Source organism: Panulirus ornatus, chromosome 64 (genome assembly GCF_036320965.1).
Source record: "Panulirus ornatus isolate Po-2019 chromosome 64, ASM3632096v1, whole genome shotgun sequence".
Lineage (NCBI taxonomy): Eukaryota > Metazoa > Arthropoda > Malacostraca > Decapoda > Palinuridae > Panulirus > Panulirus ornatus.
The window spans coordinates 22,612,648-22,634,347 of record NC_092287.1 but is presented as its reverse complement, the minus strand read 5'-3'; the positions used below and the strand labels follow the sequence as shown (position 1 = coordinate 22,634,347).

At 40.9% G+C, this 21,700-nt stretch overlaps 1 protein-coding gene across 2 annotated transcripts; it reads right to left on the bottom strand.

Moving 5' to 3' along the window:
- Positions 1-4,786: 4,786 nt before the first annotated feature.
- On the bottom strand, positions 4,787-21,365 carry Cyt-b5 (Cytochrome b5). 2 transcript variants are annotated; one of them, XM_071657428.1, is made up of 4 exons: positions 20,896-21,365; positions 9,685-9,813; positions 8,464-8,531; positions 4,787-6,122 (listed from the first exon to the last, which is right to left on the bottom strand). In XM_071657428.1, exons 1-4 carry the CDS (start codon positions 21,043-21,045, stop codon positions 6,047-6,049), a joined length of 423 nt encoding a protein of 140 aa, XP_071513529.1. In that variant the 5' UTR covers positions 21,046-21,365; the 3' UTR covers positions 4,787-6,046. The 2 variants fall into 2 exon arrangements, with proteins under 2 accessions (XP_071513529.1, XP_071513528.1); XM_071657427.1 differs by having other exon boundaries at positions 4,787-5,990; positions 20,896-21,268.
- Positions 21,366-21,700: the final 335 nt, after the last annotated feature.

The following is a 21,700-nucleotide window of genomic DNA, read 5'->3' as shown; positions in this document are numbered from 1 at the left end:
CACATCCTCTACCACTTCTGAAACCACACTGCTCTTCCTTAATCTGATGCTCTGTACATGTCTTCACCCATATGATTTCCCAGGAACACTCAACAAATTTATACCTCTATAATTTGTGCACTCACTTTTATCCCCTTTGCCTTTGTACAGTGGCACTATGCAAGCATTCCGGCAATCATCAGGCACCTCACCATGAGTCATACATACATTAAATAATCTTACCAACCAGTCAACATACAGTCACCCCTTTTTTAATAAATTCCACTGCAATACCATCCAAACCCGCTGCCTTGATGGCTTCCATCTTCCACAAAGCTTTTATTACCTCTTCTATGTTTACCAAATCATTCTCCCTAACCCTCTCACTTTGCACACCACCTTGACCAAAACACCCTATATCTGCCACTCTATCAGCAAACACATTCAACAAACCTTCAAAATACTCACTGCATCTCCTTCTCACTTCACCACTACTTGTTATCACCTCCCCATTAGCCCCCTTCACTGATGTTCCCATTTGTTCCCTTGTCTTACGCACTTTATTTACCTCCTTCCAAAACATCTTTTTAGTCTCCCTAAAATTTAATGATACTCTCTCACCCCAACTCTCATTTGCCCTCTTTTTCACCTCTTGCACCTTTCTCTTGACCTCCTGCCTCTTTCTTTTATACATCTCCCAGTCATTTGCATTATTTCCTTGCAAAAATTGTCCAAATGCCTCTCTCTTCTCTTTCACTAATAATCTTACTTCTTCATCCCACCACTCACTACCCTTTCTAATCTGCTGTTTCCTGAGTTAGCAAGGTAGCGCCAGAAACAGACGATGGAAGACATGTGTGCACATTCATTCTTTAGCTATCGTGTGTAATACACCAAAACCAAAGCTGCCTATCCACAACCAAAGCTCCAGAGACCTTTCCATGATTTATCCCGGACGCTTCACAGTCCTATGGTTCCGTCCATTGACAGCACGTCGACCCCTGTATACCACATCATTCCTGTACACTCTAACCTGTGCACGCCTTGCACCCTCCTGCATGTTCAGGGCCCGATCGCTCAAAATCTTTCTCACTCCATCTTTCAACCTCCAGTCTTTTCTCCCCATTCTCTTTGTTCCCTCCACCTCTGAGACACATAACCTCATTGTCAATCTTTCAATTGATCATAGGAAATATTTTCAGGTATTTTTCCATTATTTCAAGAATAGAGGCTTTTCAGGCAACTACATTCTCTTTAAAACCTCAGTACAAAGCCCACGTTTAATGTTAGATATGAATTTGGGGATATTAGTGAACTAAATGCTAAAGACTCGAGCATTATTGGAACAATGTGGTATACCAGGGTCGACGTTTGATAAAATAATGATAATAATAATGATGATAATAATATTATTATTATTACTATTACTATTACTATTATTATTATTATTATTATCATTATCATTATTATTATTATTATTATTATTATTATTATTATTATTATTATTATTATTATCACTATTATTATTATTATTGCTAAAACATAAACCAGGTCTGTGGGAGGTGCAGGGATTTTATAAAGATAGAGATAAAAAAAGGTTGAAGAAAGAGTTGTTCTCTGGGGAACTCCCCTATGGAGTTTGAGGGTTTTGGAGGATGACTGACGTGCTGGAAAGCTATGAAATTGAGGATGTAAGGGGAAGTGTCAAATTCTTTCGTGACATTAATTGCTACTAGTGCAAAGCTAGAGGGTTACTGTGGTTGGCTTAAGCCATTTAGGATATGCCACAGTCCATGGCTAGTGTTGTCATTGAATGCTTGGGTCTTATGCCATTCTGTGGGGGCGAGGGAAGAACATCTTGCCTGATCCTGTTGTAGATCAATTTTTCAAGAAGTTTAAATGTTGACTGTAGTGATATAAAACAACAGAAGAAGGAGTTGCGGAACTTGGAGGATTTCAAAGTAGGTAACATACTGGCAAGTTTCCAGGTGTTTGGGATTTTGTTGGAGTAGCTGATGATATCTTTAAGCACTTGGATTGCATTTGAATAGAAATGTTTTTTATGTCAGTTTGATTCATCATCAGGGTCGGTGACAGGGCAGTTCGTAGAGGTCTAGTATATTTGATGTCACTGGGCATTAGGCATAGGGTGCTATTGCTTTGGGTCGAAGTGTGTGTTGTTTTTCATGACGGTTCTTTTTAGGGATGTGGTTAGTTTGTGGATGATTCCCTAGTAAAGTTTTATGAGTATGTTTGCATGGGGCTGCTGATGTTTTGAGGTGCTTCATGTGTATAAACGATCTTTAATTTTTTTTCTTTATTGGTCTCCAGAGTTGGTAGTTGTTGACTTTGTAGTCTATAGTGTCAAAGACAGTGTGCCAGTTAGCCGTTTGTTTTCCACTAAAAAGGTTTGTGATGGTATTTTATAGACTCTGAGCCTGTTCTATGGCCTCTGCTGATGTCAAGTGGTTTTCTACAATGGTTTTCTAAGAGTGTGATTTTCTTTGTTTTATGAGATCTGCCATTTCTTGCTTTCTCTGTCCATGTGGTACAGGTATGGTCTTTTTGCTGGCAGAGTTCATGAAGTGTGATTGGCATGGTAGAGGGATGGGAAACTTAGTGAGATGGTTTTGAAGCTTGGTGTCTGTGTGCTGTGTGAATGCTGGCTTTTTTTTTATATTTTTTTTTTTAGGGAGTTGGATTAGTGTGCTCTAAAGGGTCCATGTTTGCTCTCTTGGGGTACTAAAGGTAATGTTTGAAAGGCTGGTAGTTGGATTAATTTTTTTTGACAGATTATATAAATGTCTGTTTATCAGGTGCCTATTTTGACAGTTCGATGTCTGGTCACATCAGATTCTAATGAGACCTTTAAAGCTTTCATGACTCATCAAAAATGTTTGATTTTTAAGATTCTTATATTGGGCTCAACAGTAAGATTGCAGATAGGTTGGATTAGGTTAGGTTTTAGCCTGTAAGGATAGTCATAATTTATATGACTTCTTGCCAGTAACATGAATTTGATATGACTGAACAGCTAATTGTGGAGATTTTCATCTTTTAACTAGTCTATAAAGTTTTATTTTTTATCATTTATCACTGTTGTTATTCTCTATTAACAAAGGAAGTCTCTTCAACAGTTATTTTAGACAATATTTTTTGAAGGGGTCATTGCAAATTAATACTCAGCATGATAGCTGTGCAAGCACTTATATATGCACATTGTCCTCAGACTTTTCAATTTCAAACCATTCAACCACTTCTATACTTTGTCTTCTAGGGTACACACCCTGTATCCGTACATCGCCATCAAACATATCTATCTTTGCCCTAGACATTCCTTGATGTACTGAGAACATTCACGCCCTTCCCCACATATGGTTCAATTCATTTCCCATGTCTCTATTTTGTGCCATATCCCCTCTAAGGTATCTAAAATTCTCTGCTTCCTTCATGTTCTCTCCATTCAATCTCATTCCAGCTAACCTGCATCTCCCTACTGTTGTACCTAAAAATAACCTTGCTTTTATTCACATCTGCTCCCATCTTTCTCCTTTTAAACATTCCCAAACTCAGAATCCAACTTATGCTGTTTCTTACTTAATCTGCCACCAGCTCCATGTCATCAGCAAACGGTGACTGACTCTCTTCCAAAGCTCTCCCACTCCCAACAGACTGCAAACCTGCCTCATTCTCCAAAACCCTTTTATTCACCTCCCTCATCACCACATCCAAACTCCTTGAATAACTAACCCACAACAAATTCACTTGAAATATCCCACTCTTATGTACATAGCATAGCTTTCCACCCATACACAACCACTACCACACTGCACACACACACTTCACAGAATCCATCCTGAATGGATTCAACCAAATGCAACCCTCCTTACACACATCATAATACTTACACAGATCCAGCCCTAGGAATCCCTAGATATCAATTAAAGCATTTGACTACAATCCCTAACATATCCCCACACACGTGACTTTAGACACCACCCTTCACAGTCTTGTTAAAAAATTGTTAGCCAACTAAATTGATGGCTGCACCACAGTTACTCATAAAGGCTTCACCTTAAAAATGCACAAGCTTTGTAATGGACTCCCCTAGAAGCAGTTCTTTCTTAAGCCCTCTTTCATTCTTCCTTCATGACTTATAAGTCCTTTCATGTGCAGGTGACCTCACAGTCAAATCACAGCACCCTAACACTACTCATTTAGAATAAGTTTTTGTCTAAAAATACATCTTATTCCTCTGCACTAGTGTCTGCATGGCCTCCCTCATAGGTGTGAAACTTGCAAATCCATATGGATTACCAACTGATTGAAGAGATAGTGTCATATTGTATAACCCACTCAGAAATCAGATAAAAAGATTTTCAACAAATTTAATAAACTAACGTTACTGATATTGGTTTGTTATCAGGAGCATGCATCTTAACATTAGCATGGAATAAACAGAGCATTCACACTGAAAGCTTAAACATATCTTGTAGAGCTGAATGCATACTGTAAACTTGATACAAAATTAGAGTAGGCTTTCATTACAAGTAATATCAATTATTCCTTGCCACACTGAGAACCAATGCCACAAGTATGTTCCTCACTTTCTGCAAGCATCACTTCTGATTATGTGGAATAAGAGCTTTTGCCATAGTTCTAAAATTTCCAAATGGAATACAGTCTTTTTTTCCCAAGTATACTGAAACAATATAAATCCTCCTGGGGGGGCCTTTCATGTTAAAAATAAAAGCTAAGGTTGCAAATGAATAAAGCATAATTTGCAAAGTAAGGAAATAGAAATAAATTTGTTAAAAAAGGCAATCTACATATTTATTGTTACTAACAACTTTACTTGTCAACATTTGTAACACATGTGTAGTAATATAACCCAACATATTCATAAAGGAATAAAAAATGAAATGCTTATTATAATATTCACCAGTACATAATATCTGTGAAGTGAAGGTAGTCGGCCCAGTAATTTTGAAATGTAAGATACCGAATACAAACTTCCATCAGTTAATCACTCAACAGTTATGTGATGACAATTGCAAATTTGTAACAAAGGCTATTATCTAATCATGGCGTAAGAACATTATAATTTTAACAGTGTGGTGACAAGGGATTTTGTGCACAGCTGGTACAAGATTCCCTGATAACGTCTCTTATTTTGTCAAACTGCTGCCCTCCCCCATACAATTCACACAAATTGGGTGCTCCTCCAATTGTGGCTCCTAATCCTATTCTTTACACATATACAGATGATCATGTAAAACATACAGAGAAGATGGGTCACCTAAATTGTAAAGTAAAAATTCAGAATGAAAAAGGGACTAAATGGAAATTATCATATACTGTCTTTATGGAAAATAACTATACAAACAAGTTGAATTTAATTGGAAAATGTAGTAGTATAATTTATGCAGAAATGTTAATACAGAAAATGAATGAGTGGGAAAATAACAAGTAATACTTTTTACATATTTATTAATATAAATTATGTCATTAAATCTCCCTAAGTTCAGAGAAAATATCATAAAACAAGACTAAATTGAATTGGGACTCTATGGTAACAAATTGTGACTCCATAATACCACAATAACAACACAAAGGACTAGGTGTAGAGGAAAATGAAGATTGTTCATATTTGGATGATACTTAAAAATACAAAAGAGAGAAAAATAACAAATCTTAATACTTGCATACATCTTAAAGATAAAAATCAACTCTTCCCATAGTTCACTGAAAAATATAACTTCACATGATTTAGCAGACCACAAAAAAATAATTTGATACTACTGTTCTTAATATGATGACATGGAAAGCACTATCAAGCCTCAAATCAGGAGTGACATGGGTGACAGTGATCGGAAGTGAATGAATCTGATATAAGGCTTAGTTATTGGGGTATCTAACTGCATTAGCTTGCTTGGGGTAGGGCGTACATCCTGTAGATCAGTGATGCTATGCAAGCCACACCCATAGGCACCAACCATGACCGCCATGAGCTGCAAAACAGATAAAACCTCTCACATATGTTGAAATTCCACTGACTATTTTTATCTTATCTGGTAAATAACTTGTAGGTAAGTGCAACAGCAACGGCCAGCCCCACAGGTATCAGCCATGTTTTCCAGCCACTGCAAAAACAGAACCAAAAATTTTATAAACAAATATAAACACATACAGATTAATACATATATTGTGCAGTGTGCATATGTAAGTTTTAGTTATACAACCACAGAACCTCATTTATGGAACACCTGCAGTTTCAAAGCCATTCCACAAAGGAGCAGGGATAGGTGTTTTTTTCTTTTTTGGAGAGAAGGTTCTTGACAATGTTGTACTCCTTTCCATCCACTAATGGCAATACAGATTTGCCATAAATGATTTCTCACACACAGTGTTAACGCTTGTAGGCAGAATATGGTAACACTGCTGTAATTGGGTATTGGTACACTATGGGGAGGGCGTTCTAAACTCGTGAGACCTCATCTTCTACTATCTTGAAATATTAGTTTTGCATGCTATAAGCATGTATTGTTTAATTACTTAACTTGTTCCACTACCCAATAATTGCATTATAAAAGACCTTTGTTACATCTTACCTGGCTTGGTTTCCAGTAAATTTGTTATTATGGCTTCTGGTATTTCTATCTTTGCATTTTTCAAAGAACTGTTCACTGCTGACATCATCAACCTGGTTTAAAATGTAACAGCTGTGATCACATCACCCTTCTCTCTTCCATGGTAAACAAATTCATAGACCTCCTCTTGCCCAGTCTTCTTTGTGCTTATTTACATGTGATGATCAAACATGAGAAGCTTATTTTAGTTTTTTCTATTGTAAAGTGTGAAGAGCCTGCTGAATATTTCCTTATCAAAGCACTAGATTGCAATTTTAATATTTGCTAGTAGACAATCCATCGTCCTTACAATCCTCCTCAGATGGGACAGTGATGACAGGTTAGGGGCAATGTTAGGAGTAGGGGCATGTATTATCATTTGTATTTAACTGTTTTTATGATACAGGAAGGAATCTGTAAACTCATGGAGCCTTATCTCTTTTGTGTGTGTGTGCATGCAATAACCTATTTTTATTTCATCATACAATTTTTTAAACTGTACGCAGCCTGCATTTAATACAGCCTCATTTTTATTCCATTTATCCACCACTCATACACTATAAAAGTATTTCTTGGTATACCATCAAACTGGTTTAAAAACTTAAAATGTTGATATCAGATAACCCCAGATTGTTTTCTCCTCCAGGATGGGCACATTTATGAATTCTAACCATTCACTGTAATTCACTTCTCTTTATTCTGGGACAATCTTTGTTGTTCTCCTCTGAACCTTCTCCATTAGTTCTTTGTGCTTTTAGATGACGTGTGGTGACCAAAACTGGGAAGCATATTCTAGTTTTGGCCTAATATACCATGCCAGCAGTGTGCTGAATACTTTCATGTCCTTGTACTTGAAAACAGTTCTCATATTTACCAGCACTGTGTTTTCTTTACTCTCCTCTTAAAGTAGGACGCTAGCCACAAGTCAGATATGATAGTGACTCCCAAGTGCCCCTCAAACTCTGATTCCAGATTCCTGCAGCTTGTTTCCCGCTACACATTATTAGTATCCAGGATGTCCTTCAGTGTGACCCATCATTATTACTTTGCATTATTACTTTTTTCATACTTAACTGCTGTTTCCCATGTTAAAGAGGTAGTGCCAGGAGCAGATGAGAAGGCCACATCTGCCCGCATTCATTAAGGTTAAATTTTTTTTTTCCCCAAAAGAAGGGACAGAGAAGGGGGCCAGGTGAGGATATTCCCTCAAAGGTCCAATCCTCTGTTCTTAACCCAACCTCGCTAATGCGGGAGATGGCAAATAGTATGAAAGAAGAAAAAGTATGGTACCAACTTCAGAGTTTATCTATGCCCCTACGGAAGTTGATGCAATTCTTCTTATAATTATTTCCCTCATTGGCATTGTCTATAAACATAATCAGATAGGAATCCACTCCCTTCAAGAAGAGCAAACATTCCAGGGCAAAACCCTGCATCATGCCAGTAGTGGCCTCATCCCATTTCATGAAGGCTCATGTCATTTTTTCCCTTTTCAACTAGGTTAACGTTCTATACTGTGACTGTAGTGCAAACTGTGGGATGAAACTAGTAGTTACAAGAGGTTTGTAGAAACAGGGAAGCAACATCAAAAATGGGAAAATAATACAACAAAAAACAGGAAAACATTAATACCTGTGTGTAAAAAAGAGTACAGAGATTGTGACTATGGCATGCCATTAAAATGGTGTTGCATGGCGAACAAAACATGGGAAGAATCTCATCAACAGGGTAAATGGATATCTAAATTTCTCCTACAGAGACTTGCTTCCATGAACATCTACGGTCTTCTGCATAAGACCACAAAGAATAAACTAGGTAATCTTTATAATGTGAAAAACCGTACAAAATCACTTACTTTTGATTTGATGAAGAGTCAGATGCCCATATTTTAGGTCCCATATCTTTGGTAAATTTCTTATCTTCCTGAAATTTATGAAATATATAATTAGTTGTTATATGGATATGTGACATAAGAATGAGGTGCGGCACTAAGGAGGTATTCGATATGAGTAAGGTGTAGTGACTGCAGTATGATGGGGTATATGATATGAGAGTGAGGTGAGCTGATAGCAGTATGGTGGGATATGTGATATGACATGAGGTGCGGAGATAGAAATATGATGAGGTATGTGATAGGAAGCAAGTTACAGTGAAAGCAGCATGATGGGGATGTGATATGAGCATGAGCTGCAGTAAAAGTATAATATTGCTGAATCATGATGAAACACATTGGAAGTTCTTTTATGTGGATGATATTCTTCTTGTAGATGAATTTGTGTGTACATGGACAATGCTGAAAGTAAATGAGACAAATAAGATTCTAGACTTCATAAGACCTGGGATTTTACGGCATGATTTTATTTTGACTAGTGAGTAACAGGAAGCTGTTTAAGTGTTTAGGTATTTGGGAGTGAAGTTTCACAGGTATGGTAATGGAAAAGCTCCATAAGATTAAAGGCTTGCAAGGAAGGAAATTAGAGGTGGATTGAAAGCTTTGAGAAATGAGATGAAATCAGATGAAGAATACTTGTCCAAACTCTGATATGTGGATATTTAACCCATTTATATAGGTCACTAGAGGAAAACTAAAGGGCAAAGAACAATGATGATTTATGTAAATGAGACGGAATTCAGTAAACAGATAAAGACTGAAGATGTAAGGATATGTGTTGTAAGGAAATCATTAGAAAATGCAAAGGATGAAAGTCTTCTGAGATGTTAGGGTCATGAGGAATATACAGAAAGTGAAAAGCTGGGCAAGATGATATATAAGAGACACCATGGAAGAAATGGTGTGATGCAACAATAGGACTGATTAGGGCTTGAGATATACCAACCGATGGCAGAGGAATGATATGTAATCTGGTAAAAATGAATCATTCTTTGTCTGAAAGTGGTGAGAATAGAAACTTTGGTCTCACTTGGTAAATCAGTTTAGTGTAAAGTACAGTCAAAATGTAAGTTCCAAGATTCACTTCAACACTAGACATGAGGTGATGATGTGGATGAGTAAAGTGAAAGGCTGTGCACGTGACAAGGAATGGAGTTAACAATTATTGATATGAATTAAGCTTACCTCAGCAAGTTCTCCTACATAATACTCCTTCATCATTTCCCGAGCATCAGTAGAGTGCCCAACATCCTCAAAACTCTCAGTTGTATCCATACCACCCTGTTCAAGGAGCACTTCCTCTCCTCCAGGATGCTGTAAGAATATTCAAATATCTGTACAATATCACGGAAAAGGACATAGAAGGTTTCATACCTGATCACAACTTTATCAAAGTAAAACTCGCACACTAAGATACATGTCTTATAGCTTAATTTTCACTTCTTATGCCTCAATTATATCTTAATACAATTAAGTACTCAGTCTTGGTTAATAGAAGGAAAAGAAAGAGACCTGGGAAAGAATGTATGAATTTTGGAGGAAGTGAAAACTGTCTTTTACAAAGTGCCTTGTCATAGCTATTTGGAAGACATGAGAGGGTATTGAGTTCCAAAGCTTTGAAATGTACATGAGTTTACATGAGAAAGACGGACAACAGGAGGCCTAATTGGCCCACACCTGGGTTGTCTGGTAAAAAAAAAAGTTTAACGACAAGAAAATGTAATTCCACTCTGTAGTTTTTTAAGTTATCACTGACTCCCTGCTGCTGCACATTAGCCATCTAACTAATAATGTGGTGAAGGGCAAAAGGGTCAGTTTTTGGAGTTAGACAGAGATTTGATCATTCGGACTGCTTTTGACTCAACTCTCTTAAGTAAGGTTGCAGAGCTAGTAACCACACATGTATGAGCAGTACTCCATATAAGGATGGATCAGTCCTTAAAAAGAGCATCTGTTGAAAAGAAAAGAAATTTTAATACCTGTACAGGGCTTCCAGTTTCTTAGAAGCAGACTTAGCTGTTTCTATAATGTGGGGTTTTTAAAACAGAGCGGATGTTACAGTGTTACCAAGAATGTTCTTTAAGTTAAGAGGTGGAATTAGAACTATCGAAAGAGAGAGGAAAGTTATGAGGAATTTTTGACAGAGATGAGCAGAATCTAGGTCTTGGAGGCATTAAACTCAACCAGATTTCGTCTACCCCACTGAGATATCCTGTCCAAACCTGAGTTTATTTAGGAAGTTATGTCAAGACAAGATGCAGATCGAGTAAGGGAAGGAGCAGAATTTAAGGACGTAGAGGAATGCTGTGTTGAGTAATCGGTGAATGAGTGTGTTTGGTTACCTGTAGAAGAAAGGAAATCGATAATAAAAAGGAGAAAAAGTGTAGGAAACAAGACATAAGCTTGAGGGACACCAATGTTATTAGATAAATGGGGAGAGGCTGAACCATCAACATCCATGGAGATAGATCAGCCAAAAAAGAAGCTAGATATGAGGAAGCAAAGCGAGGGAAGGAAGCTAAAAGAGGCAAGCTTTGAAATGAGATCCCAATGCCACTGTCAAAAGCTTTGGATATTTCAAGGGCAACTACATAGGATTTCCCATTAGGAGAGAAGTCATACTAGTGATCAGAGAGAAGACTGAGATTCAAGATGTCTGAATATACGCGAGTTCAGGAGGGATTCATAGACTCTGGCAAAGGTAAAATGCCAAAGCAACAGGATGTTAATTAGAGGGGTTAGAACTGCCACCCTTCTTGAGAATGGGACGTACTAATGCAAGCTTCCAGAAAGGAAAAGTTTTGGTTTTTAAAGACAAATGGGACTGATGAACAAGTGCAAGTTTAGAGGCATGCTCTTTCAGTCCACAGGAATGAATACTATCAGGACCAGAAGCCTTCTTTGTGTCCACAAAAAGAAGTGCTTTTTTGACAGTTCAGTTGGAGATTACAGAGAGGAGCATTGGATTAGTGAGAGGAACATCAGAGGGTGAATGTTTGTCATCCAAGGTAGAGTTAAAGGAGAAATGAGAACCAAAGAGAGTTGCTTTGTCTGTGGGAGAGAGTTTTGTTTCTGTCAGAATGGAAAAGTCCAGGAAAAGTGGAGTGACAGAAGCTGTTGTGATACCCTTAGCTAAAACTCAAAACCTGGAGTGACAGGGGTTATTTGGGACACTTTTAGCTAATGACCAGAAAGACCTATCAGTGGATGAAGAGAGGTTGTTGCACTTCCTCTGAGTAAAGCAAGGATCTGCCTCACAAATGATGTACTTGCAGTGAGTACAGGTAATGATAAAATGAATGGTAGTCAGAAGAAGGAGAGCTTTTCCAAGCCTAATATGCCTGATCATGAGCTTGACTGGCCTCAGAACAGGAACAACTGAACCAAGGACTGGAAGGAACGGTTTTGGAGGAAGAGGGGTTAAATGCTTCCATTCCCACAATAATAATCTCAGCTACAAGAATGGCAAGGAAAAAAGCATCACCACATAATTTACCCATGGAAAGTATAAAAAGAATTTTTTTAAGTTATTCCAGTCAGCTTTGTTGAGGTTCTAGTATTAACATTTAGAAGGGGCTACTGTAGAGGAGGTGCTGTTAAATAGATACATTTATGATAGTATGGTCAGAGGAACCAACTGGAGGCAAGATTGTGTAGCTACAGCACGAGGGATCAGAGATGAAAAAGATCCAGAATATTAGGAGTGATCACTTGTTTTCAGGAATATGGGTGGGTGGGGTGATAATTTGCTAAAAATCATTGAAAATGGAGAACATGAGGGCTTCAATACCCCCACCATCACTCATTTTAATAAGGTAATCTTAAAGCCAATTTTATTCATAATCTTTTACCCATGAGCTGTGACTCCTTTCTACAAATTGATATAATTGTATGATTGCCATCAGTGACTGATTCCGTCGTTCAAATTTTTCAAGTTCTTTCCTCCAGACAAACTCATTACAGATTCATATCTAGTATTTATTTAGAAAAAAAATCAGGTAAAGTTGACTCAAATTCCTAATCTTGATCACTTAACAATACATGTGTCACACATCTAGCTGGGAGTTAATGGGGCCAGGCTGCCTCTGAGTCACACTGAACTTGTACTTACCATTGTTACCTTCATTCTTGATTCCATGAGGAAAATCAGATACAAACAACTGAAATCTTCATACACATTCTCAACCCATACCCGCTGCATAAAGTGAAACGTGAACTTCAACATTTACAAAACTGCTCCTTAATTTTTCTCTCTGTACACCATAGCTGATTCATCAAGTAAAACGGCTCCATTCACACCATCTCTATATTGAAAATGTTTCTGTCTATATTGAAAATGTTTCTGTCATGTGCCATCCCCCAATCATCCCTAGCAAATTCTCCCACTGCATATAACCATCTCTTCTGCACTATATCTCCCCTTCCTATACTGTCAACTTCACTAATGTGCATTATATGATCCTGACCAAGTTTCTAATGTTCTACATGACCAAACCATATTAGAAAAAAAAGTCATCCACATGCCTTTCTAATTATTTCTTCACATCGCATATCCTTTTCAAACATTCTTTCTTCACTATCATATTCTTAAATGCACTATGCAGGTTACACATATCTACTTTCCCCCCCTTTTTTTTTTTCAATGTTCACCTTGGACTTCAAAACCATGAATCATTACCAAGATATATACTTCTTAAATCAAGCAACATGTACACCCCATTATTCGAGCCATACCATTAACTAAAGCTTTGAATGCAAGTCCTCTCTCTCTCCTATATATGACCCTAGCCCCAGCTTCAAAAGTAAGCTAGTGCAATGTCTGTGTCTTGTCCAACACTGCACCAGCAAACTTTGGAACTCTTTTTACTTAAAAAGTCTTCCCTTAAAGCTATAGGAACTACCCCTTCGTAAAAGGCTAGCTTTCCAATTCCTCCCAAAGTCTTAGATTATGTCTCCCTCTTCTCCCGTTACTTTTCTATCATGCTAATCGTGGGCGTGTTCGTACCTCTGGCACCTAACCTTGCGACCGTAAACTAACTTGCGAGAGCCAAGTTAATATTAACAAGGGTGGGTTTTTTTCAAGTTAATGTTAACACGGTGTTCTTCGCACGCGTCACGTACCCCGTGACGGACTTGCAAAGAGACAAAAAGTCACGTTGCCAAATATGATGTATCGTACGCCTGGCAACAACCACGCTCCGTCACTGACGTACTGGCTGCCTACGATTCGTCGCAAATACCCGTGTCACACCGAGAACGCATACTACCACCCCTAAAACGACTGAAGATTAAAAAAAACCCACCCTCCCCACTTCGTATATAGGTGTATATGAGGCATTGATGATGATCGCCGTTTCCCTTGTGTGGTTGAAGGGCGTGACGCTCGTATGCTTGAGACCAGGAACATCTGAGTAGTAAGGGTGACGATGCAGGTTCTCGTATCAAGGCCGCCCCCCTGGCAGGGAGCGCCGCTAGGGCGCAGGGAAGGATGACTCGGCCGTCGTAAACAAGGGCCACTCTCTTATCAAGCACATATTTAAAAGGAAATATCTACGAAGTATCCCATCCCTTAGATATGGGATGTGATCTCATTACGTTTGAAAAGATCCCTCGGGAATAGGGCACACAGGGGGAACTACTAACATACAAGGAACTGATGATTTACCCAAGAGCACATAATTACCAATTAGTACGTAACATCAAAGGTCATTATTGATCATCCAGGAACTACTGATGATAATCACTATTAATAACCTAGAAACTAATGACTAATGATTACCCAGTTACTTAGGCAGACACCAACGATTACCTAGGCATGTATGACTGATTGCTAGTGATAACCCAAATCAGCTGTTGACAAGTATTAGGTTACTAGGTGTTGCCTGTCAACACCACTGATTACCCAAGATCTGCTTGCGATTACCAGTGACTGCCGAGGAGCAGACTACAACATGAATACTAATGGTAACTCAAGAGTTACAGAGGTAATTATTAAAGATTACCCAAGGACTGCAAAGATGGTTACCAATGATTACCAGGAACGACTAAGATAATTAATAATGATTACCAGGAGCTACCAAGATAATTAGTAATGGTTACCATAATTAGTAATGATTACCAGGAGCTACCAAGATAATTAGTAATGATTACCATAATTAATAATGATTACCAGGAGCAACCAAGATAATTAGAAGTGATTACCATAATTAGTAATGATTACCAGGAGCTATCAAGATTAGAAGTGATTACCATAATGAGTAATGCTTACCAGGAGCAACCAAGACAATCAGAAGTGATTACCATAATTAGTAATGATTACCAGGAGCTACCAAGATAATTAGAAGTGATTACCATAATTAATAATGATTACCAGGAGCTACCAAGATGATTACAGATGATTGTCCATCGTGCTGCTGAAGGAAAGATAATTATATAAACTGCCCAACAGCAGATATGATAATTGGCTAATGATTACCGAGAAGTTGCTGAGAATATAATGATGACCAGTTTCAGCTAACAGGTTCATTAGTGATAATTAACAGCAGCTGCTGGGAAAAGATAATGACTTCTAATGACCAGAAGCTGCTGGCTGAGTAATTATTAATCACCAGGAGCTACGAATAAGATAATTTCTCATAATTACCCACATGAGCTGCTGACATCAAATTCACTAATAACCCATGTATGGCTGCCAATATAATTCATGATTACCCACACCTTAAGATAATAATCTCTAATAATTTATGACACGGTGCTAACAAGCTGATTTCTAACGATCACACCATGAACTTTAATGAAGATGATGACAAGTAGATTACTCAAGTGCGAGAAAGAAAAGTTACTGATTACTTAATTACTATGAAAGGGGGGGGGGGGTGGCTGTGTTGTTGATTGGTTGGTAAGAAACTACAATGTATTGTATGGATCACGGTGATGTACTAAAGGCAAAGGGGATTCAAGGTGAGTGTTCAAACTACAGAGGCATACGTTTGTCGAGTATTCCTGTAAAGTTGTATGGGAGGGTATTGACTGAGAGGTTCAAGGCATGTACAGAACATCAGATTGGGGAAGAGCAGTGTGGTTTCAGAAGTGGTAGAGGGTGTGTGGATCAGGAGTTTGCTTTAAAGAGTGTATGTGAGAAATACTTAAGACAAACAGATGGGTTTGTATGTGGCGTTTATGGATCTGGAGAAAGCATAAGATAGAGTTGACAAAGATGCCTCGTGGAAGGTCTTAAGAATATATGGTGCGTGAGGCAAGCAGCTATAAGAAGTGAGAAGTGTTTATCAAGGATGTAAGGCATGTGTACGAGTAGGAAGAAAGTGACTGGTTCCAGGTGAAGGTTGGTCTGCGGCAAGGGTTATTCATTATTTATATATATATATATATATATATATATATATATATATATATATATATATATATATATATATATATATATATATATATATATTCATACATATTCGCCGTTTCCCGCGTCAGCGAGGTAGCGTTAAGAATAGAGGACCGAGCCTTGGAGGGAATATCCTCACTTGGCCCCCTGCTCTGCTCCCTCTTTTGGAAAAGTGAAAAAAAAAAAAAAAACAGGAGGGGAGGATTTCCAGCCACCCGCGCTCCCTCCTCTTTTAGTCGCCTTCTACGACACGCAGGGAATACATGGGCAGCGTTCATTCCTCCCCCCCCCCCCCCTATACCACGGGACTTTCATAACACTTCGTTGTTGCTTATGTCTCCTATCTTGCTGCCACCTTTTGCGCACATAGTTCCTGACCTGGGGGGGGGCGTCGTATCCCGATAGCGTGTGGGGGGGAAGGCAGACGTGCACCAAAGCATGTAGTCCTTCGTAGCCACCTTGAGGCACAGCTCTGCTTGCTGGTTCACCTCCAGGAATACTAGCAGGGGCGGGTGTGACCCCAGCTGGAGAGAGGGAGGGAGGCAGTGTTACGCTGGGCCCAACAGCTGGACAAGCCAGTCCAGCCAGGGGGGTTCTCTCTCTCCCTCCCTCCCTCCTTACCCAGGGTGATGCGTGGTAAGGTTCGACCAGAGAACTGGTGGCCAGAGTTTGTGGTTCGACCAGGAACTGCTGACCAGAGTTTAAGGTTCGACCATGAACGGCTGACCAGAGTTTGTGGTTCGACCTGGAACTGCTGACCAGAGTCTAAGGTTCGACCATGAACGGCTGACCAGAGTTTGTGGTTCGACCTGGAACTGCTGACCAGAGTCTAAGGTTCGACCAGGAACAGCAGACCAGCTCATAGAAGTAAACCTCCGTTCTTCCCGCAGTTAAATAAGAACAGACCCAGAGGGAACCTCCGCTGGTCTGGTCGACCATCACACTGGCAGGGGAGACACGACAGGAAGAAAACAAACGAAGCGGTTGAATGGGATACACCTACATACGGGGGCCCCGTACACACACACACGTCCCTCCCTGCATACGGAGGCTGGATGGCTGGGTCAGGTCAGGTCAGGTCAGGCACGCCTCCATCACTCACGGCGTCTCGCCTGGTGACCAGAGGGCTCTCCCTCTCCCCCCTTTCCCTCCGTCATCATTACTCTCTGAAAGATAACATATGCTCTCATGTGCCCCCCACACACCCCACCCCGTGCGCTGCTGCATGACGCGCAAGATAACGTATCAGTACAACATCCAGGGCCACATCGGATGAGCGAGTCCCGCTCGAACGTCCGTCGGCCATGAAACGTATGTTTTTTTTATCTCGAACTCAGTCTTTCGATAGATAAAACCTATCTTCCGATAGATAAACCTGCCTTCGATAGGGGAGTGGGTGGGTGGTGGGGTCTACGTATGTATGTAGGTACCTGACAGAGTCTCTCTCTCTCTCTCTCTCTCTCTCTCTCTCTCTCTCTCTCTCTCTCTCTCTGTCTATCTATCTATCTATCTATCTCCCAGCGTATCGAAGCTATGCTCACGTATCACAGCGCACGAGGAGGAGGTTGGGCGCTGGAATCACACGGCTCTTGGGAGTTATTATGTATACGGGTGACCCAATCAGGCGCCAGTGTCCCCGGCGCGTTGAGCCCACCGTTCCCGGGGCACCTCACGTATCCTGGGGGCCTCTGTCACGAAGATGGGAGGGGTTTGAATCTCACACGACCCCATCCCAGCCGACGACTGGGTCATGGCTGAGCTGCAACACGACCACGACGCACACACGTGGACAGCGTCCTCTGACCCCCACGCCTCTTCTTCCTCCTCCTTCTCCTGACACCTCCGTGACGCCACGTCTCCTCCTGACACCTCCGCCACGTCTCCTCCTGACACCTCCGTGACGCCACGTCTCCTCCTGACACCTCCGTGATGCCACGCCTCTTCCTGACACCTCCGTGACGCCACGCCTCCTCTCGACACCTCCGTGAGGCCACGTCTCCTCCTCCCTGACACCTCCATGACGCCACGCCTCCTTCCGACACCATCGTGACACCACGCCTCCTCCTCCTCCTTTCGACACCTCCCTGACACCACGTTTCCTTCCGACACCATCGTTACACCACGCCTCCTCCTACTCCTCCCGACACCTCCCTGACACCACGTCTCCTTCCGACACCACCGTGACACACCACGCCTCCTCACGAAACCTCCGTGACGCCACGCCTCCTCCCGACACCTCCCTGACACTACGCCTCCTCCCGACACCAGCGTACGAGAGAAATGCTCTGAGGTCACGGGGGGACACACGGCCAGTCATCAAAAAACCACATATTCGACACAGTTTATGGGACGCCAAGCGACAAATTCAGTCCATGTCGAAATTCTTCCCATTACATGGATAAAAAAAAAAGAGTATTTGTGGAGTAAAGGTCTGAATCCTATATATATATATATATATATATATATATATATATATATATATATATATATATATATATATATATATATATATATATAAGGACCCGAATTAAAAGTCCTTGTAGCCATACTACTATGGTGGTCACCCTTGTACAAGAGACGTATGGCAGAGACGATGTAGCAGGGGATGACCAAACACAATCGTTAATGTAAGGAAGCAAAAAAGAGAGAAGAAAAAGGGGGTGAGGGCAGAAAGCGACAGCCAAAAGAAGTACTCTCGTCCACAAACACACACACGGAAAGAAAACGGGCGCTACTATAAATAAACCAAGTTCCGCAAATCGATCCGAAAATGCGTACTGATCACTTCTTGCAAACAGTGAGGAACCAATGACCAAGGGTAGGCCGTACAGGTAAATTTACCCGGAGAAGAACTAAACAAAACGTGAAGAAAAAATTCCATATAAACAGATTACCAGAGAAACAGAATAACTTAGTTGGTATGGGACCTTAAACTTAACATGTGAAGCGTCTGGGGTAAACCATGGAAAGTTGTGTGGGGCCTGGATGTGGAAAGGGAGCTGTGGTTTCGGTGGATTATTACATGACAGCTAGAGACTGAGTGTGAACGAATGGGGCCTTTGTTGTCTTTTCCTAGAGCTACCTCGCGCGCGTGAAGGGGGAGAGGGGGGCATTTCATGTGGCGAGGTGGCGACGGGATGGATGAAGGCAGCAAGTATGAATATGTACATGTGTATATATGTACGTCTGTGTATGTATACGTTGAAATGTATAGGTATGTATATGTACGTGTGTGGGCGTTTATGTATATACGTGTATGTGGGTGGGTTGGGTCATTCTTTCGTCTGTTACCTTGCGCTACCTCGCTAACGCGGGAGACAGCAACTAAGTATAATGAAATATAAAAAAATACTTTTCCGAGATGACTCAAAACCTTATAACTTGGCCTGGGGTCAAACTGTTCTGTCGTTTCCCTTGTTTTTTTCCCAAGCTGTTAGAAGGCCCGACATGCCAAGCCCACTTACCCACCTCACTCTACTTGGGTGCACTCTTGGTCGATATTAATCCACGACCTACTCCAATCTCCTTCACTATACGGCCTGAAATGTTAATCACGGCCATAGACAACAGATTAAACCGACTTGGGGCCGTGAATGTTGTAGAGAATATACTCGTATCTGTACTGCATGATTGTAATGTCTGTGGTCATTTTCGCCATGGCTGTAGCGCCTGTGGTTGAGCCTGGTTTAATGCCAGCTGGGGAACCATGCCTAACACGACTCTCCAAATGTAAACATTATGACGTACCCCCCCCCCCCCTCTACAGTACCATGGATTAAGGCCTTGAAGGAGTTGACAATAAAAGGGTTTAATTGCATGTTGTGGCGACACAGGAGGACACATACACAAGTTGAAGACAACATAGTAGGACACGTACACCAGGCGGAGATGGCCAGGTCAGGTCACACACAAATGGTGGAGACAGTGGAGGACACACAAAAGGTGGAGACACTAGAAGACACATGCAACAGGTGGTGACACTGAAGGACACACACACACACACACACACACACAACAGGTGAAGGACAAACAACAGATGGAGAAACTGGAAGACAGCTAACAGGTGGAGACACTGGAGGACGCATGCGACAAGGGGGGTACACTGATAGGCACATATAACATGAAACACTGGAGGACACATAACAGGAGACAACAGACACACACAACAGGAGACACTGGAAGATGCACAAGATATCTGACCTACATAACAGGAGGCACAGAAGGAAACATGTAGCCAGTGATACTATAGGGCACAAAACAGGAAACAAGACATAACAGGAGACAATGGAGACACAACAGGGGTAACGGGAGGATACATACAACAGGAGAAACCACATACAACAGGGGACACTCGAAGACACAGAACTGAAGACAAAGTAGACTATGGAGGACACACAACAGAGAACACTAGAGAACACAACACGGGACAATGGAGGACACATAACAAGGGTCACCGGACACCAAACGAGACAGTGGAGGGCAATTAACAGGAGACAAATGCAAGACACATGAGATAACAATGGACATACAAACCAAGACGAACTGGATGAGACACGTAGTGGAAAAAGAGGAGGGACTACACTACAGGACAGGAGTAATATACACACACAGAGCTACAAGACACAAACACAACAAGGGGAAAAAAAAAGAAACATAAAATGGGGAGACATGACGAGGCAGAAAACAGGAGCCACAGGTGAGGACCCATGAAAAACATGACAGGAGGTAAGGGAGGAAGTGCCTACGAGGTAGAAACAAAGACCACACGTTCAATATGAGAAATATACAAGTCGTTATTACAATTCCCGAGACTCAGCCTACACATAGTAAGGTCTACATGCCACACACAACAGGAGAAGAACACGTGAGGATACACCAACCCAGGTGATGCTCGTGTGCTCTGGACACATTAAGACAAAAGTGGCTACTTAGGGCATGGAGGAGACATATGGGGAACACCTACACATCACGGGGAGACACTGGAGGACATAGGGAAGACTCACCTCATCGAGGAACTTGGTCACATCATAGACTTTGTCATGGATCACCACCCAACAGGAGTCAGACTTCTTGTGCTCGGCTATCTCAGCCAAGGTGAACACTTTGGGGCCACACTTGCTCTCGACCTGGGCCTCCGTCTCGTCTGCCACCATGGTTGAGGCGTCTGTCTGGGCGTGCTGACACCCGTGTATCACAGAGGGAGAGATGTGCTAGGCGTGAGAGTGGACGACCAGCCCCTTCCCCACAAGGATTGCGTCGGCAGTCAGGACTCAGACTGCTTATAACGAATCAGGAATATCGTACACCCTCCGACAGCCGTCGTTACGTCACCCACTATTTACGATGGTTGGTTATCGATATAAGTTGCACACTAGCAGCATGACAGTCTTGCTAAATACAATAACCTAGTTGTAAATGGTAATGATGTTGTATAAAAGGGAGATACGGAGGCCTGAAATATAATACTCATGACACGGTCAAACGATACTTCGTCTTCCTGATACTTTTGAACTTTATCTATTACAACAGAAGACATATTGCAAGAATCAGAAGACTAAGATATACTTAAAAAATACATCGTTGATGGTTCCAGCAGGTATATTAGAACGATTTACTGGGAGAAAAGTAATAAGATCATCGTACCCTTGACATAGCAGGTATTGCTTCATGGGAGACAGTGGCAAAATAATGGTCAAGGTGAAAATAATTATAGCCTTTACAAACAACCTCTGCAATTCTTTTATGCTACAACCTCCACAAATATTTTATATGTAGATTGGAATTATTTGCTTTGAAATGATATATAGG

Bases quoted from the DNA above. Each gene is read 5' to 3' on its own strand.
- Cyt-b5 (XM_071657427.1), bottom strand. From the start codon at position 21,045: ATGGTGGCAGACGAGACGGAGGCCCAGGTCGAGAGCAAGTGTGGCCCC. The intron at 8,532-9,684 runs GTAAGCTTAATT...CATAAATTTCAG, and splicing joins ATGTAGGAGAACTTGCTGAG to GAAGATAAGAAATTTACCAA. The intron at 5,991-8,463 runs GTAAGTGATTTT...TCTGTTTTGCAG, and splicing joins GACTCTTCATCAAATCAAAA to CTCATGGCGGTCATGGTTGG.